At 26.1% G+C, this 17,792-nt stretch overlaps 2 protein-coding genes across 2 annotated transcripts; one reads left to right on the plus strand and one right to left on the minus strand.

Moving 5' to 3' along the window:
- Window positions 1–317: 317 nt before the first annotated feature.
- LOC101220267 (phosphoethanolamine N-methyltransferase) lies at window positions 318–5,107 on the minus strand. Its single transcript, XM_004137293.3, has 12 exons — window positions 4,925–5,107; window positions 4,711–4,826; window positions 4,434–4,571; window positions 4,168–4,305; window positions 3,032–3,175; window positions 2,747–2,857; window positions 2,511–2,655; window positions 2,120–2,400; window positions 1,871–2,032; window positions 951–1,004; window positions 791–865; window positions 318–670 (listed from the first exon to the last, which is right to left on the minus strand). Exons 1-12 carry the CDS (start codon window positions 4,956–4,958, stop codon window positions 566–568), a joined length of 1,503 nt encoding a protein of 500 aa, XP_004137341.1. The 5' UTR covers window positions 4,959–5,107; the 3' UTR covers window positions 318–565.
- Window positions 5,108–12,367: 7,260 nt separating this feature from the next.
- On the plus strand, window positions 12,368–13,870 carry LOC101212297 (putative F-box protein At1g67623). The gene is made up of 2 exons (XM_004137506.1): window positions 12,368–12,423; window positions 13,144–13,870. Exons 1-2 carry the CDS (start codon window positions 12,368–12,370, stop codon window positions 13,868–13,870), a joined length of 783 nt encoding a protein of 260 aa, XP_004137554.1.
- Window positions 13,871–17,792: the final 3,922 nt, after the last annotated feature.

Genomic DNA, 17,792 nt, shown 5'->3' on the forward strand with positions numbered 1-17,792 from the left:
TCTATTTTATAAATATTTTGTCAATTTTCTAAATTAAATAATATAAGATGAAATTGTTTTGATGTTTCATTTTCTTAAAAAAGAATTCGTTCAAGAAACTAACACAACCACAAGGCTTCGAATAAAAAGCAAAAGAGTGAAATAATAGAAGTAAGAAGAAGAATGATTAGAAAGAAAGAAAAAACCCGACTCAACCACTAAACAGATATGCAACAGCAAGAGGCAGGCAATGAATGAGGCACCCATTCGTAAAAACAGTGGATGTCTTTTTAAATTTGGTGAAGTGACATAGAGAGGTAAATGTATTAATGGAATGATTAATTAGAATCGACTTTGTTATGTCAACTTTTCATAATGATTAAAGAGAAAATACAAGATTGTTTCTTAAATGATGCAAATCAATCTAAACATAACTTTAATCGAAGAGTAAAGTAAGGCAATTTATTGCCATCTTTGAAAACGTGAACAATAGTACGATTCTTGCCAAATTATTGAAGAAAAGAAAAACATAGTAGTTGAACAAGAAAATAATTAATTACAATAGTAGTTTTTATTGATGAGGAGATCATTTAGTAGTTTTATGGGCAATGAACAATCCCCATTTCTGCTCTCCACACCAACTTCTTTTCAACTTTGCCTTCCAACCTCCAACGATATCATTGTAATCTTCCTGTATTATATTCACAAAACAAAGACCAAATTAAGAACGAATCTAAAAATGGGTTTATATAAATGAAAAAGTTATCAAATCGGGTTTGAAATTTGAAAAGAAGAAGAAGAAACAACCCACCTCAGAAAAGTCAAGGATGAATGCTTCCTTTTCCTTTTCAACAATGTCAAGTTCCCTTTGAAGAACACTCATGAACTGCCACAACGAGAAGAAAGAAGAATCTAAATTAAGCAAAGCTTTTAATTTATATATATTTGGAAATCATGTAAAAAACTAAAACCTGATCAGTTCGATCCTCGGCTACCACATTGTTGAAACCAGCTTCCTCGAGCATCTGTTCATGGTTGAAATTGTATAAATTAGAGGGTTCAATTTTCATCATTTAAAGTTTGTTTTTTACAACGATTGTCAATTTCAGTGTCCAATTTTAAGGTGGAGAGACGTTTGAATGTTTAGTTTGTACAGTTTAAAATTTAAGAATGTAATTACAATTATCACGATATAAAAGTAGTTTAGTTTTTTTTAAAAGTAGCACTTTTTTCTTCTATCCGTCCTAATCCAACTCTATAGTCAATTAATTTTAACATCGGTGCCAATACCAAAGTTTAATCGAAAAAAATATTTCTTTTTAGTCCATGGTTCCATAACGTTATAATTTTACATTAGATTTTGGTTTTGTTTAATATAATCTACCCTTTTAATCTTGATTTTTCATTAATTACTTTTTATTTCACGTTAACCAACTATTAATTAATTTAAATGAATTAAAATTAATTAAATGGTACTATTGTCTATTATTATTAAATTAAGGTTTAGAATTTTTATACCATAACTATTTAAAATTAACTAATAACCAACAACTAAAGGATATAACGAAGCATTAGAGTAAGAAGTGTAAATCTCAAGACATAGAAATCAAATTGAAAAAAACTCAAATCTCAATACTAAAATCGTAATATTTTAAAATTTAGGAACTAAAATTTGAATCGGTCCAATTAAATATATATTCTTTTGAAATTTATGAACTAAATAAAAACTTAAAATAAAAAAATAGGAAACAAAATAATATTTTTCCTTAACTTATTGACAGTTTTTAGAATGAACTCTCTAATGAAATTCACATATTTTATTGCCTATTTTCTATGTCGCATATATTTTGTTTTGATGACGAAAATTTTAATAGCATGAAAGTAAGGTTACCTTGGCGTAGGATTTGATGTCATGCAAATCATACCCTCTTTGTTCAATATACTCAGCAAATTCAGAGGAAGGAACTCCACCACTTTTGCAATAATCACTTATTAAAATCTTTCCTCCGGGTTTTACCCATTTATAAAATGATCTAAACAAAGCAGGTTTGTCCTGAAACAAAACAAAACTTATAGTATCCTTTTTCACTTTCCTCAACGATCAAACATAAATAAAATAGAGATTGATAGATAGGTTTACTTGAATATGTAAAATAGTGTCACGGCTGTAAATGACATCAAATGTGTTATCTAGATACACTTTCTTTGTGCAATCAGCCACTTCGAATTCAACTGCACATTTGAGTCCAATAGCTCGTTCTAAAGCTAAAGAGATCATATTGATGGATAGGTCTATTCCGACAACTTCGACATCGAAATTCTCCGCCATGTAAAAATCTCCTCCTCCAATTCCACAACCCACATCCAAAACCCTTTGTCCTGCTTTTAGATCTAGTTTTGCTACAAATTCCTTTGTTGTCTCTGTTTTTTATTTTCCATTATAATCCATATAAGATATTTAATTTTGATAGACGTAGATAAAGAAAAATGATTTAAAAAGTTGGTCAATTTCCAACTAATTTAGTACTTACCGAGTCCGCCAGTGCTGACAAAGCCTGATCCAAAGACACGTTCATATCGAAGAATGCCACTGCATTTGTATTGAACAGTATCCAAGAAGCGTTGGAATCCTCTATCGTCGTTTGAACATTTCTTCTTCTGCCATATCCAACAGATCTACACAAACCCACAAACACACTTTTATCTATCCTTTTATATATAAAGTTCAAGAAAACAGAGCAGAAAAATGAGGATTTGGTGAATTTACCTGATTCTGATTCTTCTTGTTCCTTGCATAAGCTCCAATACATTTGTATCCAACAAGAGATAGCTCATAGCTATCTCCACTTTCATCTTGCATATGACACTCCTTGAACACCTTCACCCATCATGGCAGGTTCACATCACATCAACCCCATATTTAACTAATCAGTATTGGTTTTAATAACTTATACTTGTAAGACCCACCACAACTTCAACTAGTAAAATCACTCCAAAACTATGTCACTTTCCAAGTTAAGGCAGTAAAAAAAAGAGGAGTTTTAAGTTTTACCTTAGTGTAGAAACGTGGCTCTCGGTAGTGGGTGGGGTTGTATTTTCGTTTACAATCCCCAGATTGATGGAAACAAGATTCTCTAAAGAAAATATGGCCCCCAACTTTTAGCCATTTCACCATTCTTTCTGCCAGATTCTTCACCTGCATTATTTTTCCATCATTAACTTTATTTATTTTTGAAAGGCTAAATGCTTCCTTTCAAGTTTGACCTCTTCTAAACCAAATTTTTTAGACAAATCTACTAAATCTAACTAGTAAAACAAAAATTAAAAAAGAAGAAAGATTAACTTAACAACACATCTTCAACAATTTTGTGCTTAATAAATGTTTCAATTTTTAATTTTATATTTAGTTAGTACAAAATTTAAAGTTACAATACATCTCGAATGAGTATTTTGTTTTTAAATTGTATACTTATTTCTTCACAATTTATCGGTAAGTTTTTCACCTTTCTTTAAAATACATCAATTTTCAAATTTTAACTTTTTTATATATACATAATTTGATTCCCAACAGAATATAAACATAAAAGTGGATAATAAAAGCATGAAAAAAAAACTATAAATTAAAATAGGTTTTCAAGGAAGGGTTTGGAACAAGATAGTAAGAAATTATGAACTGAGTTATGAAATCTTGAAATCCAGAATTGATATAAAGTTTAGGAGAAAAAAAACTCATCTTATTTGCAACCCTTGCTCCACCCAATAAAAATCTAACACATGGCTATATTTTTATTTTTAAAAAGGTAAAATGGGGTGGGAGATGGAGAAGTTATGAGATGGATGCATATGCATCTAATTAGTGTCCAAAGGTTAACGTTTCTTTTTGTAGTGAAACACCACCAATTACTTGAGCCAAAAGAAGGAATGGAGTTTTTCTACAAATCCTTTCCTAAACACACTCTTAACAATTTAATAAAACTCACTTACAAAGCTGTCAATTAAATCTGAACGTACAAACCCATCAAACGTCAAAGACCAAAAAGAAAAGAAAGTACCAAAACAATAACATTTATTGAAAATTTTTAGCTCAGTTTAGTTTTATTATTTACTGTGTAAGAAAAAGAAGAGCATGCTAAACTAAAATATAACATTACAAAAAAAATAATATGGAGTACGTAATTAATAGTTTACCTCGATATCAGATAAATACATGAGCAGCCAATTCGAGAAGATCAAATCCACCGAATTTTCCGAAATTTTAAGCTCCGGAGAAGTTACATCCGCACACATGAACTTTACGTTTTTGTGGTGCCGATTAATACTTTCATTCTACATATTATATAACAACAAAAATTAGGGTTTAAAAAAAATTGAATTCCTAAATCAAATACCAGTTCTCTGTTTCCATTTGGATCCCATTCAACGAGTTCATAACATTAAATCCAAATATCAATTACCTTCTTGATCACACTCTCGATGAAGTCCAATGCCAGAACCTGCCCAGCCTTCACCGCTAAATCACCGGTGAAACGACCAATGCCGGCTCCAAGTTCCAGTACCGATTTTCCTTCGTAAGGCGGAAGCAGAGAAAGCACCTGCAAAAGGAAATTCCAAAATTCTTTCAAAATCGAAATCAAAATTAAACTCCCCACATTGAAACTACAAAATCGAAATTGAAATCGAAACGCGAGACTATTTTAAAGTGTTTTGATCGAATGAAAATGAAATTAATACTTCAGGTCGTTCTTCTTTGTCGAGATCAGAGGCGTTCGAATCCAGCAGCATAGCCTCTACCGTTAATCTGGCTGAATGTTCAATCCAGTATTTCTTTTGAATCAATCGCTCTTCGTCTGGTAAAGAAAAATTACAATTAATTATTTCACTTAATCGCCATTAATTTTAAAACAAACGTGCATTTTAGTGTAGAAAATGCTCAAGATTCAACAACCGTTAAGAGCCGGAGCCGGAGTGGGAGTAGCCATTTTAGCCGAAGAGAGAAAAAAAAAAAAGAAGTATTAGTGGCGTAATTGGCTCGATTTTGAGTGCAATGGTAAGACAATGGGCATTGCAGTTGGTGCAGCTTTTTATAGAGGAGGATGAGACCATGTTTCCAACCTAAAAACGGTTTAGGAAAATCATGTAAATACGTTTAAAGAAAATGAGGGTTTGAACTCCAACCAAATCATATTTTAACTAAATAATTTATGAATTGCAAACAATTTTACGAAAAATAATGCATACTTTTAAATATAGAACTACCATGGATGAGTCGGAATAGATTGAATTTAATGCTTAAAAATAATTTTTATAAATTCTCTATTTGAAACTTTCTAAAACTAATCCAACATTGTTTATCTACTTGTTTATCTACTGAAGTTGGTTGATTCGATTTTTCAGTCTATCATACTCACCTTAAATATAAACATGCTATAAAACACAAACAGTTTTATTTGTTAATTAAACATATATACTTTCGTTGTCACTAATATTTTAGAATTTAAATGTAAATATAATAAATTTTCAAAAAATGTATACTAATGGACATACATTTCATAATTTATCTCACACTGGAGAGACTAAGCTTATACTACTTTTTTAATAAATAATTAATTATCAAATAAATTTTAGTTATTTTTTCAGAAAAACAAATTTTACAAAAATATTTACCATCTAATTTTGTTATAGCTTATAATATTTTAAAAAATGGGAAATAGGATGGAAGGGTTGAATGAGAAAAAAGAGGAAAGGGGACGTGGGGAGTAGGGGCGTCCAGTGACCAAAGAAGTAATCATAATCAATCCCTTTACAATATGGGTCCCACCCTTCAATCTCTTCAATTATTATTTTTCCAAAAAAAAAAAAGAAAAAGATTTTCTTAAGGACTACAAAGCAAATTGGATGGTTGGAAGAAAGGTTTTGAAAAGTTTCTAATAACATTCACAAATTAAAGTAGATAATATAAGCCATTCTTAATATATCTTTTTCTTTTTAACAAAATTATAAGAAAATTTACAAATCTATCAAACAAATACTAATAGATTTTTATCTACACATATAAAAGCCTATATTTATAAATATTTTGCTTTATTTTGTTGTATTAAATAACATTTTTTATTTTTTATTTTTGGTTAAAATATTAACATGTTCTCTGTTTTTTTTATATATACAATTTCAATCTATATATTTTCAATAATGTTTAGATTTAATCCATTGAAATTTTCATGAAAAAAAATGTAAGCAGAATACTAAAAATTAACAAAATATTAAAACTATTTAAGTAAAATTCATACCCTCTCTATAACGACAACAAATTCTAAAATACAATGACGAAATTGGTTTTTTTTAAAAAAATATTTATGAATATAGAATAAATATAAACAATATATTGTCAAATGTTATATAAAACTTATTGACGTCATATCTCAAATGACCCTTTGCGATGTGAGGGGACGATAATGAGAAAGGTGTGGAGAGTTCAACCTTTTCTTTTTTAGTTTTATAAATTAATTTTCCATAAATATTAATTTAGTAAGTACAAATATTTGGACAAATGTTAAAATTGATTTTTTTTTCTTTTGCAAAATTCAATCAAAAAAGTAGTTTAAGAAAAGAGATGTCAATTCGTGTCTATTATTATTACATTACAATAATTCATCTTAACAAAAGTTAAAAAAAGAAATTAAACTTTTCTTAGCACTTATTTTTTCATGACAGTTAACAATTCATTCAAACTTATAATCTTTAAATATATATAGTAATATTTTAACCATTTTTGTACGCACTTAATTAGTGGTGATGGATCTTTTTTCATATATGTTGATCAAGTGGAAGTTCATATAATTTGGTTTATAATATGGTCCCATTTATACTATTAAATACTTATAGTTCAATTGGTACATCATAACTTACAAGTGGACTATGCAATTTACTCAACTTTAATAATTGCTTTGTAAAAAAAATATAGAATTTTACATTAAAAAAACAATACATAACAAGAAAAGAAAATAACATATACTTTTTCAATACATAAAAGGAGTAAAAAAAGATTATTTATAAACTATAGCAAATTTTTTAATAAAATAGAGTATAAACAAAATTAAAATTGATATTTTCTGATAGACATTGAAAAGCGTGAAGTCATATGTACGAAAGATTATTTAATTGCAAACATACTTCCAATAAAACATCATAGTAGAAAAAAATTATTTTTTAAAATTAAGTTCGTAAATACTATTTTTATAAAACAAAACTAAAATTCGAACAAAAAAAACTTTTTAAAATTTATTTTTGATTTCAAAATTGGAAGAAAAGAAGTAAGGTTAATTTTAGAAAATAAAAAATACGATACAAAAATTATTACCAAATATTGAAAGAAAAAACTTTTTGAAAAATCGTTTTTATTTAAACTGTTGTGATAAAATTATGCTTAAAAAGGTATTTAATGGTTGCAAAACAAATGATGAGTTAAATTTTAAATTATTTATTTGTGAATGGGATTGGAAAAAAGTTTCACTATAATTGGATTATATTTTTTAGAAAAAAAGATTAGTAGTTGTGTGGAATCTTTTATTTTTAAAAATTGAACAGAATCTCGAAAATAGAATATTTTACTTTTATAATTAATTGACAAAGACTTGAATATGTTTTTTTTGGGAAACTCAACGACTTGTTAAAAAGAGGGAAATATCAATACTTTGATAGCGATAACCTGTGAAATAGTGACTCAACAACCAATAACTGACTTCCACCTGGACGTGGGTACCTCCGTGTCATTGACGTGTGTCTTCCTCCCATAACTAATTACCCCAAATATAATTTTAGTTCATAATTTATGAAAAGATATTTTAAAAATATATAATAAACAGATAAAATATTCACTTTCAAAAGTCCATAATGAAATACAAATGCTTCAGTCAACTTAATTGGCCACTCGCGCGTTTAATATATTCGATACATAATCGTTTCAATTTGACTATATGATCATTTTCTTAACATTAATTGGTACTACGTTTCAAGATCCACTACAAAATTGATTTCAAATCTAAATGATTTATTTTTCAATATATTATTTAGATTTGAGGTGTATCACTATTTTCATGTGTTATATAATATTTTTTAAAAATACATAACTAATTGAAAATAAAAATGATGATTTAAAATATATATATATATATATATATAAATTACATAAAAAGAACGATAGAAAGCAACAGAAAGATAGTAAGGAATAAAGAAATGGAGAGGAAGGGTAAAACATTATAATTTTATTATCCCTTGATTTTGAGATCTTATATATTTGGATGTTTTATTATATTTATTAAAAGAATTTTTAAAAAAATCTAGAAAAGAAAATAAATATTTTTAAATTATGAAAACTAAATTTGAAATAAGCTAAAATTTTAGAAAAGAAAAAAAAGGTAAACATTATGGAAATTGAAATCTAATCAATAGAAATGAATAATATCCGAATAAAAAATAGAGGTCAAGATTCAAGTTGGGATTCTTTGTTGTCGTTTATCTCTTTCTCTAATAATTCGAATCTTTTTTTTTTCTTCTTTAAGCAAATATTTTTCCTTTTCAAGACCTAATAATTTGAATATTGTCGTTACAACGTCCCTATTATGTTTTTAATCCCTACAACTATTTTCATTTTCATTTTATTTTTATACGATATTTAATTTTGTGATCGTGACTTATGAACATACTTTAATTGACTTATTGTCAACTTCGAATCTCTCAATTTTATGATACTAAAAAAAGTAATTAATTTGATTGAATTACAAGATTAGTCTATAAAATTAGACCTTGAAATTAAAATCTAATCGGTAGGTTTATAATTAGATTTTAGTTATCAAAATGATAATGATTGCAATTTTTATATATTTTGTAGTTTTTAAGTCTCACACTTATTTTAAAAATGTTTTTTTTTAACCTAGAAAAAAAAGGTAAAGAGTGAAATAAATCTCACGTCATGTTCAATAACTTTAGAGAAAATTACTTAGTAACCGTCTAAATGTATTGATTCCAATCCTAAAAAATATCAGAATTTAAATTTAAACAATGGGATAAAACTCTCAAAATTGGCAAATGATGCAAAAATCCGAATTGAAATTATAAAAAAAATGGTTTTTGGATGAAAACACTCCAAATTCTCAAGTCACCAGAAACTCAATTTCAATTATAATAATTGGGTTAGACGTGAACTATATTATTTTAATATTAAATATCTTGAGATAAATAACGAGTTTTTTACTCCATAAGATAAAGACGATCTATTTCACTTAAATGTTATTAACATGTGACTCAATAAACTCTTTGCTAAACTTGAAAGAGGTCAAATTTGATTCACGATAAAACTTCTCTCCCGAACAACCTAATAGCAAACTTCCAATAAAAAAAACCCTAATAAATGATAGTGAAAAGACAAAATTAACCCAACTTAATATGTTTTAGAAAAAATAAAATTGATAAATTCTTATAATTACATCAAAATTATTAAAATCCATACTTTTCATTTGAAATAATTTGGTCTTTTGTTGTTTCTATTTGTATGTATATATTTTTTGGATTTCAAACAAATTGTTTGGTCTCAAATTTGTCATTATATTTCATTATGGATCACATGTTTGATTTCTATTTTTTAATTAGCTGAATTGTTTGTATTTATTTTTTGGTCCACAAGTATTTAAAATCTCATTTTTTTTCTTAGATTTTTAGTTTAGTCCCTGCCACAATAATTTTATCTAAACTTTTTTTTGAACAATTTTACAAAATTTATGTTTTAAAATCAAAATAACTTTTGATATGATACCACACAAGATAAATTCAAATCTCATAGTAGAGTTTAAGAAAAAATGAATGACTAAATTAGAAAAAAAAATAAATTAAAATGTATATATAATATACGAGAACGTGTAAGAAGTCAGTGATACGAGTTTATGCCATTTTGAATTATGCAAGCGTTGAATTTGGTATGTGGCGCTACTAAACCCAAAATCAAATATTTATAACTAATAATTAACGCTTCAATAAAATTTGTTGTAATGCCTTGAATTTGATATATGGTGTTACGAACAACCTAGTATGAGAATCAAATTATTTATTTATGATTTTAACTTTTAGGGTTTAGACAAATACAATATATAAACTCTATAATCTAATAATGCGAATTGTATTTTGAAAAATTATGTAATTAACAAACGGTTAGTGAACTACATATTTAAGTTGTTTTCTATAAGTTTTTTTGTATTGTTTAATGGTAACTTATAATAAGTTACCACAAATCAGTGGTAAATGATTTGTTTAGTATTAATATTATTTTAATTAAAACGATAACCTATAGGTTTAGTCTTGCAAATGCTATTACTAATAAAATGAGAATCAAATTCTTAATTAATATTATCATAAAAAACTATACAATTAAATATTTGATTTGAGCCTTTATTAAAAATCAATTACAAACCAAACAGAAAGTCATTGAATTAAAAAAAACTATTTCCCAAATTTTGGTATGTATTAAAATTTCCAATTTAACTTTATTAAAATTGCTTATTTTTTTTCAAAATACTAACTTAATCTCATTATTTCGTCTTCGTTTTTTTCTTCTTCACTATTCACATTTTTTTTGTCAATCATACATTGTTGTTAACACAATTGATGAAAGATTCGGTTTCGAATTCTTTCATAGACTATGAAACATATTGAAATTTATAGGCTAAATAAATGCCAATAAACCAAATTGTACTTTTAAAGAAAAGAAATATAAAAGAAGAAAAAAAACAGAAAAATGATTCTTGATGATGGGTGTTTTTGCAACAAATAAATAGAGTAGTAGACTGCATAGGGATATGTAAATAAAAAATTCCATTCATGTTGTCTTATAGTGAAAAATTATTGAGAGTGGTTCATCATTCCCTCTTCAATTATTATTATTATTCCCTTTTTTTGCATGGGAATCATTTTTTGTAACCACGTATTTTAGTTTATTTGAAAAGATAACAAATTTAATCATGTTTAATGAAACCCTAAAATTTGATTTTTTTTTTAGTAAATAGTAAAATAAAGAAACAACATTTTTCAAAATAAAATTTAGATTTTTTTTTTTTAATTTAGTCCGTGGAGTACACGGTAAAGTTAAGGACACATGAAGTGAAGAAAACGTGGAATGAAGTTAATGAAAAAGAATCCAATTTATCCTTTTTATCTTTTGTTGGTGATTTAATTTTTCTATAATGTTGCTCTCTTGTATTTCGTCGTTGTTGCCTTTATATTCGTGACGTTTCCCTAATTATAATCATTAGAGAAATATCTCTATTCTTTATTTTTCGTTGTTGCCTTTATATTATAAGGTTGTTTGGAGAACTGAAATGTAATCAGAATTATTGAGAATTAGAGGAATGTTGAAAAACGTGAGTAATCGAAGATAGAACTAAAATGGAATTGTGAAACGCGAAAACAGTGTGAACGATAATTGAATTGAAAATAGTTGAGACATAATAAGTTTTATATTATAAATAGGGCCCAAAACATTATATTTCAAATTGTAGAATCAAACGACGATTAATTGATAATTATCCTTGTCGTTCTCATTAGTCTCCTCACACCTTTTCTTTTATTTTTTTAATATTTCCCTATGTGTATAGACAAACTTTAAATGATATAGCCTAGAAAGAAGAGAAACCATATAATAGAGTGTAAAAGGTTACTAGAGATAAAAGCACAAGTGAGAGAGAGCATATCTTTCATTTTCTAAAGAAGAAGTCTTTCATTATTCCTTTTTCTTTAAAAAATATTTTTTTATGAAAAATAAAATTATATTAAAAAATTGGATTATAAGATATATTTTTCCTCTCTTCTAAATGTTGTATATAATATCTCTTAACATTAAAGAATATAAATTGATTCGCTATAAAAATGGGCCCTTACGATTGGGCTCTCTAATACAATGGATTTAAAGTGAAAAACGTCAAAGCCCATGGGCTCAAATGAAGAAATTGGCACATAGATACAATGACACATAATATACCCAAAAATAAAAATAAAATAAAATAATTTTAATTCAACCTTTTGATTTTTTTTTAAAGATAAAATAAGAACAGATAAATAACTTAGAATTTGTTTTTGAAAACGGAAAGATAAATCGGAAGTAAAGAAGCAATCGGAAGTAAAAGAGGAAAAAGCAAATTAAATTCCTTAAATAAAACAAGGAATTTAATTAACATTAATTAGGATCCCTTCCTTTATAATTACTAATCCTATTAGGAAACACATTTGATTAAGTCTGCTTATAAATAACTTCCCCTCTTCTCTTTAATTTCCTCACTCTCTTCAAATCCATTCCCAAAACAACTAAACGACGACGCTCTTAAAACAAAAGGAAAAGGGTTGAACCATGACTACCAATCAGCCCAAAAGAGATTCAGTAGCTTTGGACACTCAAATTTCAAGGTATCTTTAATCTTTCTTTTTCATGCAATTTAATATACGAACGTATATTTTTAAATATAGTAAAATAAATTAAAATAAATTTTAGATTTTATCGATACGATTGATAGAAGTATATCAATGTCTAGTGATGTTTATTATTGAAAGAATCTGAAAACTTGTTATATATTGTAAATGTTTTGTTAAATTTGCTATTTCTTATGATTTTCTTTTTAGTTATTGTATATTATTACGATAAAATAATTTTTTTAGTCTATGGAATTTTAACTTTTGGTGTGTTTCTAGTATATTAGAATACGTTTATTGAATTGGTTTGTTTTCAAATAGTGTAAAATTAACTAAAATATTTATAAATATAGCAAAAATTTATCATCTATTTGTGATCGAAGATAATAGATACCTTAGGCGAAACCTGAGATAAGTTAGTTTAGTTATTTAATGTATATTTTACTAAATGAAGGCTTTGGAGTCGTCATGTAATAGTGTCCTTGTAGTTTGTGAATTTTGTAGGGTTTGGTTTCTTTCATACACATTTGCTTAATTTTTTCTCACATATAAATGATTGACTTTTGCTTAAAAGTAATTGTAAATAACTTTTATTATTTTTCTAATAAATTATTTTTGTAAAGTTAGTCTGTAATAAATACTTCATCTCAAAATCTATTATCGTTGTTGTTATTGATTTTATTATTACTAATTTTTCATATAATTTATTACATGCAGAATAACAGAAAAGAATCAGATAGACGTCTTATCTCCAACTGTCATTAAATCACTCCCAAACGATTTATTAACCGAAGTTCTTGCAAAAGTTGCAACTTCTTCTTACATTGACTTGATCCAAGCCAAATTAGCCACCAAACATTTTCTTGAAGCATCTAACGACCGATACATATTTCAACATGTGTCTCTTGGAAACTTCAGGAATCTTCTATGGAACAACAGTCCGAAATTTTGGTCATTCATGGAAACTTGCAACAATAGTGAAAATCCAGAGAGCCTATATCGAAAAGGAATGTTGGAATTTTTCACTCATTGTAAAGAAGCTTCTGGAATGGCTTATTTAAAACGATCGGCTCAAAAAGGGTATGTGGATGCTTGTTATGTATTTGGTGTTATTTTGTATGCTTCCAATTTGAAAGACGAAGGACTTGAGTTCTTGAAGAACAATGAGGTGAAATTAGGGAATAAAATGATAGAATGTCGTCAGAGAGTTAAGGAGTTCGTATCGTATATTTGGATTAAGAATAAGATTTCGTTGTCGGAGGGAGATTCGTCCTATGGTCGGAAGTGTGATAAAAATATTAACTGTAGGGTTAACGAGAAAATAAATGTTTGGGATTCAAAAGATGAGGATGATTATTATGGAAAGTACACGTGTGAAGAGTGTAAATGGAACAACGAGGTTCTTAGATTTTGTAAAATGTTAAGAACGGGAAGATTTAGTTAAAGTGTGAAGTTTATATGTAATTAAATTTCTCCAAATCTTATTAATACTAAGAAGAACTTATTTAGAGCTATTGTTAAAATGTTAATCATATTATACCTTTTTACTATTAACTATACATACTGTCTAACTTTTTTCAAAAATCGATTTGAATATTACTGCATATAGAATAAAATTGATGGAACCAAATATAAAGAGAAACTATAAGTTTAATGATGTTTGATGAAATAAAAAAAGAATTTAATAATTCGTAAAAACCGATTTAAAACATATATCAAATTTAGAGATAGTATTCATTACTTACGGGAACCTATATGAACGAGACGAAAATTCTCCAAGTAGATAGAGGATGGGGGAGGAAGCGGATACTACTACAGTTTTTATCTTTGTTGACGACTAAACCTTTGTGGACGTTTTTGGACATCAAGAAAGAGGATGTTGATGTTTTTTGCCATTGAATATATACCAAAAAGAAAAATTGTAAATGATTTCTTCTTTTGTTGATCTTTGTCTAACTATTTTAGAATTTCAATAAAATTATACTATTATTTGTGGAAATATGTATACTGTTTTTATTAAAATATAAATTAATTACATAAAAAAAATTGTAATTGATGATAATTTTATGAATAATAATTAAGGATATAGCAACATTTTAAAAAAATTGTAAATATAACAAAATTATCGTTGATAGACTAGTATAATCTATCAGTAATAGATCAATATTTGAAACATGGTATATCGACGATAAACTTATATCATTGATAGAATTTGAAAACTTTTTATTATATATACAATTTTTTTAAATATTATTATATATTTAATTATTTTGAATCTAATAACTATCCCACTACTACTTAATTTAAGTAGGCAGACATAATTTTCCATTTAGATTGGCCCAACTTTGAAACATGATATCTACAGCCCATGAAGAAGAGCCCACAATTTTATTGCTCTCGTAGGCCTTTCAATTGGGTCTTACCACGTGTGTTTTGCGTTGTAATCCCTACGGTAATATTCCTTAAAAAAATTAAAATTTTATTTTTGATTAATTATGTTTTAGTCAATAATATTGGGATTTTTATATAAAAAATTTCAAAAATAGAAAATTTGAAAATATATTTACATTTTATAATTTAGTAATTTAGTGGTTTTTTATGGAGTGTAAATAGTTTTGTTTTTTTTTTTTCTATTTGAAAAAATATAGTTTTTTTTATTGTTTAATAATTTTGTTTTTGTTGGTAAATTTAAATTTGAGAGGAATTATACCAATTTATTTGAAAATTTTGGGTAAATGAAACCATTTTCTATCTTAATTCACCTTTATTAATCAACTAAATTTGCCTACTTACTAAGTATAATATGATTTTAACATTTAGTGACAAGAAAGTTATAGTTGAAAACTTGTAAACAAAATATACTACATAATTTTTTTACATAATATAAAGTAGAATTATTAAAAGAAAATACCCAATTGTTTTAGCTTAACATATTGATCAAATCTCATATAGTAAATTTTTCTAAAAAGCAAAAGATTGAGAAACTTATTGTTTACAAATGTAGGGTAGAAGGTGTGTTAAGTCATGTTTTTAATGAGAATAATTAATCTTAATCATAACCTTTTTCAACCTTAGTCAGGATGACTTTACGGGTATTTGTCGTTAAGTACGATGGAATGAGCTTAAGACTTGATCAATAAGGATAAACTCATTCCAATATGAGTCTATCTCTATCTCTTCGATCATTTCTTTCTAAGTTTCTAACAATTTCTCGATTCATAATATATTCATTAATATCAACTATTTGAATGCCTTACATATAAATGGTCGCGTTCACATGAATTAATACTCCAAAACAAAACATAGATAAAAAATTATTTTTAGTACCAAAATAAAGATATCGAAGGAAAATACTTTATAATATAAAATACAATCATAACATTTAAAATTATAAAGATATTAATTCAAAGATGAAATGAAATAATTTGCACAGTGCACAAAGTCTAATCTTGTGGATGTATTATAAATGGCAGATAGCTAAAAGGGATATACATTGGTTATAGAAATAATATCTATGAATTATTATCATTATCATTATCATTTTATTAGTTTATCTTTTATTTTTATTTAAATATTATAAAGGAAAAAGAAAAGGTTTAATTTAAAGAAACCAAACAAATGAAACAAGAAAAAAGATAATGCAAATTTATATAATTAGATTCATTGTTCTAAATTTTTTAGATCTAATTTTTGTAGTTTATTATTTATTTTTAATGTGAAATGACAAAATCAAAGTGGGCACTCAGTCTATATCATTTAACCTAAGCATATAATATTAACTATATTTCAATGAAAGTAGAGATTTTATTATTTTTTTAGAAAAATAAAATAATTATAGTGATTGAATATGTTCAATCCATCTTTTAATATGTTATTTGATTTGTGAATTATTGTTATTGTATTATACATTTTAATCAAAAAGAATTAATTAGAATATGTATTTTTGTTAAGATGAACCATGATAGATTTGAATTTGGTTACTCAAATTTTAAGTCTAATTACTTTCTCCTTGTTTTTAAGTTTAAGTTTAATTTAAGTCCTAAACGTCAAAATGTTATTCTTTATACTTAAAAAGTGAGTTTTGTTTCAATTTAGTCGACATTAACACAAAAAATAAAAATTAATTGTCAAAGTCAAAGTGAGCTTAGCTCAATAGTAATTAACATAAACTTTCATTCTAGAGATGAGAGATCAAATCTGTTATAATTGTTGTACTAAAATATATAAAATTGAAATAAAACAGAAATAAGTGTAACATTTTGAAATTTAAGAACTAAAAGTGTAATATTTTGAAACTTAAAAACACCAAAAGACACCGTACCAAAACTTAGAAAGAAAAATGTATAGCAAAATTTCATATTCTATCAATAATAGATATTGATAGACACTGATATGCTTCCATCAGTAACATTGATAGATAGTAATAGTGATAGAAGTGTATTTATTTTGCTATTTTTAAAAATGTCTCATTTTTATTTATTTAAAATTAACGAAGTATTATTACTAAAACTAAATAACTTTCTCATCAGTAAGATCAACAATGTAGTTGGAAGTTCCTAACACCACTTTTTATGTTATGGAATGATTTTGAAAAATAAAGTACAATTATAAAATAGTAATAATAATTATATTGCATTAGGAAAAGGTGAGAGATGAGATCATGTTATAGATATTTTAATTTAAAAATAGTTCTAAAAGTACATACGAAGATAAACTTTATCAAATTGGATCCCATTCACATATTCACCCTTTTTCTTTTCTTCTTCTAATCATTTCTTTTTCTTCTTTTTTCTTTCTTAATTAAGATTTTATTTTCTAATAAAATATATAATATAGTAGGTAGATATAGGTACAATTCCAATATTTCTTTTAAACTTTAGAGGATGACTTTGAGAGTACTAATGTTTTAATCAAATTCATCTATGTTTAGTGTTAGCAAAATCATGGACTTATTGGTATATTTAGTTAGACATATACAATGACAAAATTCTAAATGATCAATATTGATACAACTTTACTTACAATAAGTATCATAAATTATAATGAATATTCTCTTAACAATGTTTGACATTATTTTTTAGAATTTTTCGTAAAAAATATATATAGAAAACATTACTTTTAGTTTATTAGAAACAAAAAAAAAAAAAAAAAAGGAAAGAAAGCACACTCGTCTTAGTTTATAATGCATCGTATTTTTTTAGTGTGTCATCTTCAAGTCTTATTAGTTAAATGAACATGAAATATCAAATTTCAGAGACCAATAATTTGATGTTTCTCGAAAGAGCATTCGTAACACATATGAAATTGAGAATTCAAACTTGCAACTCAAAGAGAACTGTGAATAAACTATATACTATTGGGGATTA

Source organism: Cucumis sativus, chromosome 1 (genome assembly GCF_000004075.3).
Source record: "Cucumis sativus cultivar 9930 chromosome 1, Cucumber_9930_V3, whole genome shotgun sequence".
NCBI classification, from domain to species: Eukaryota; Viridiplantae; Streptophyta; class Magnoliopsida; order Cucurbitales; family Cucurbitaceae; genus Cucumis; species Cucumis sativus.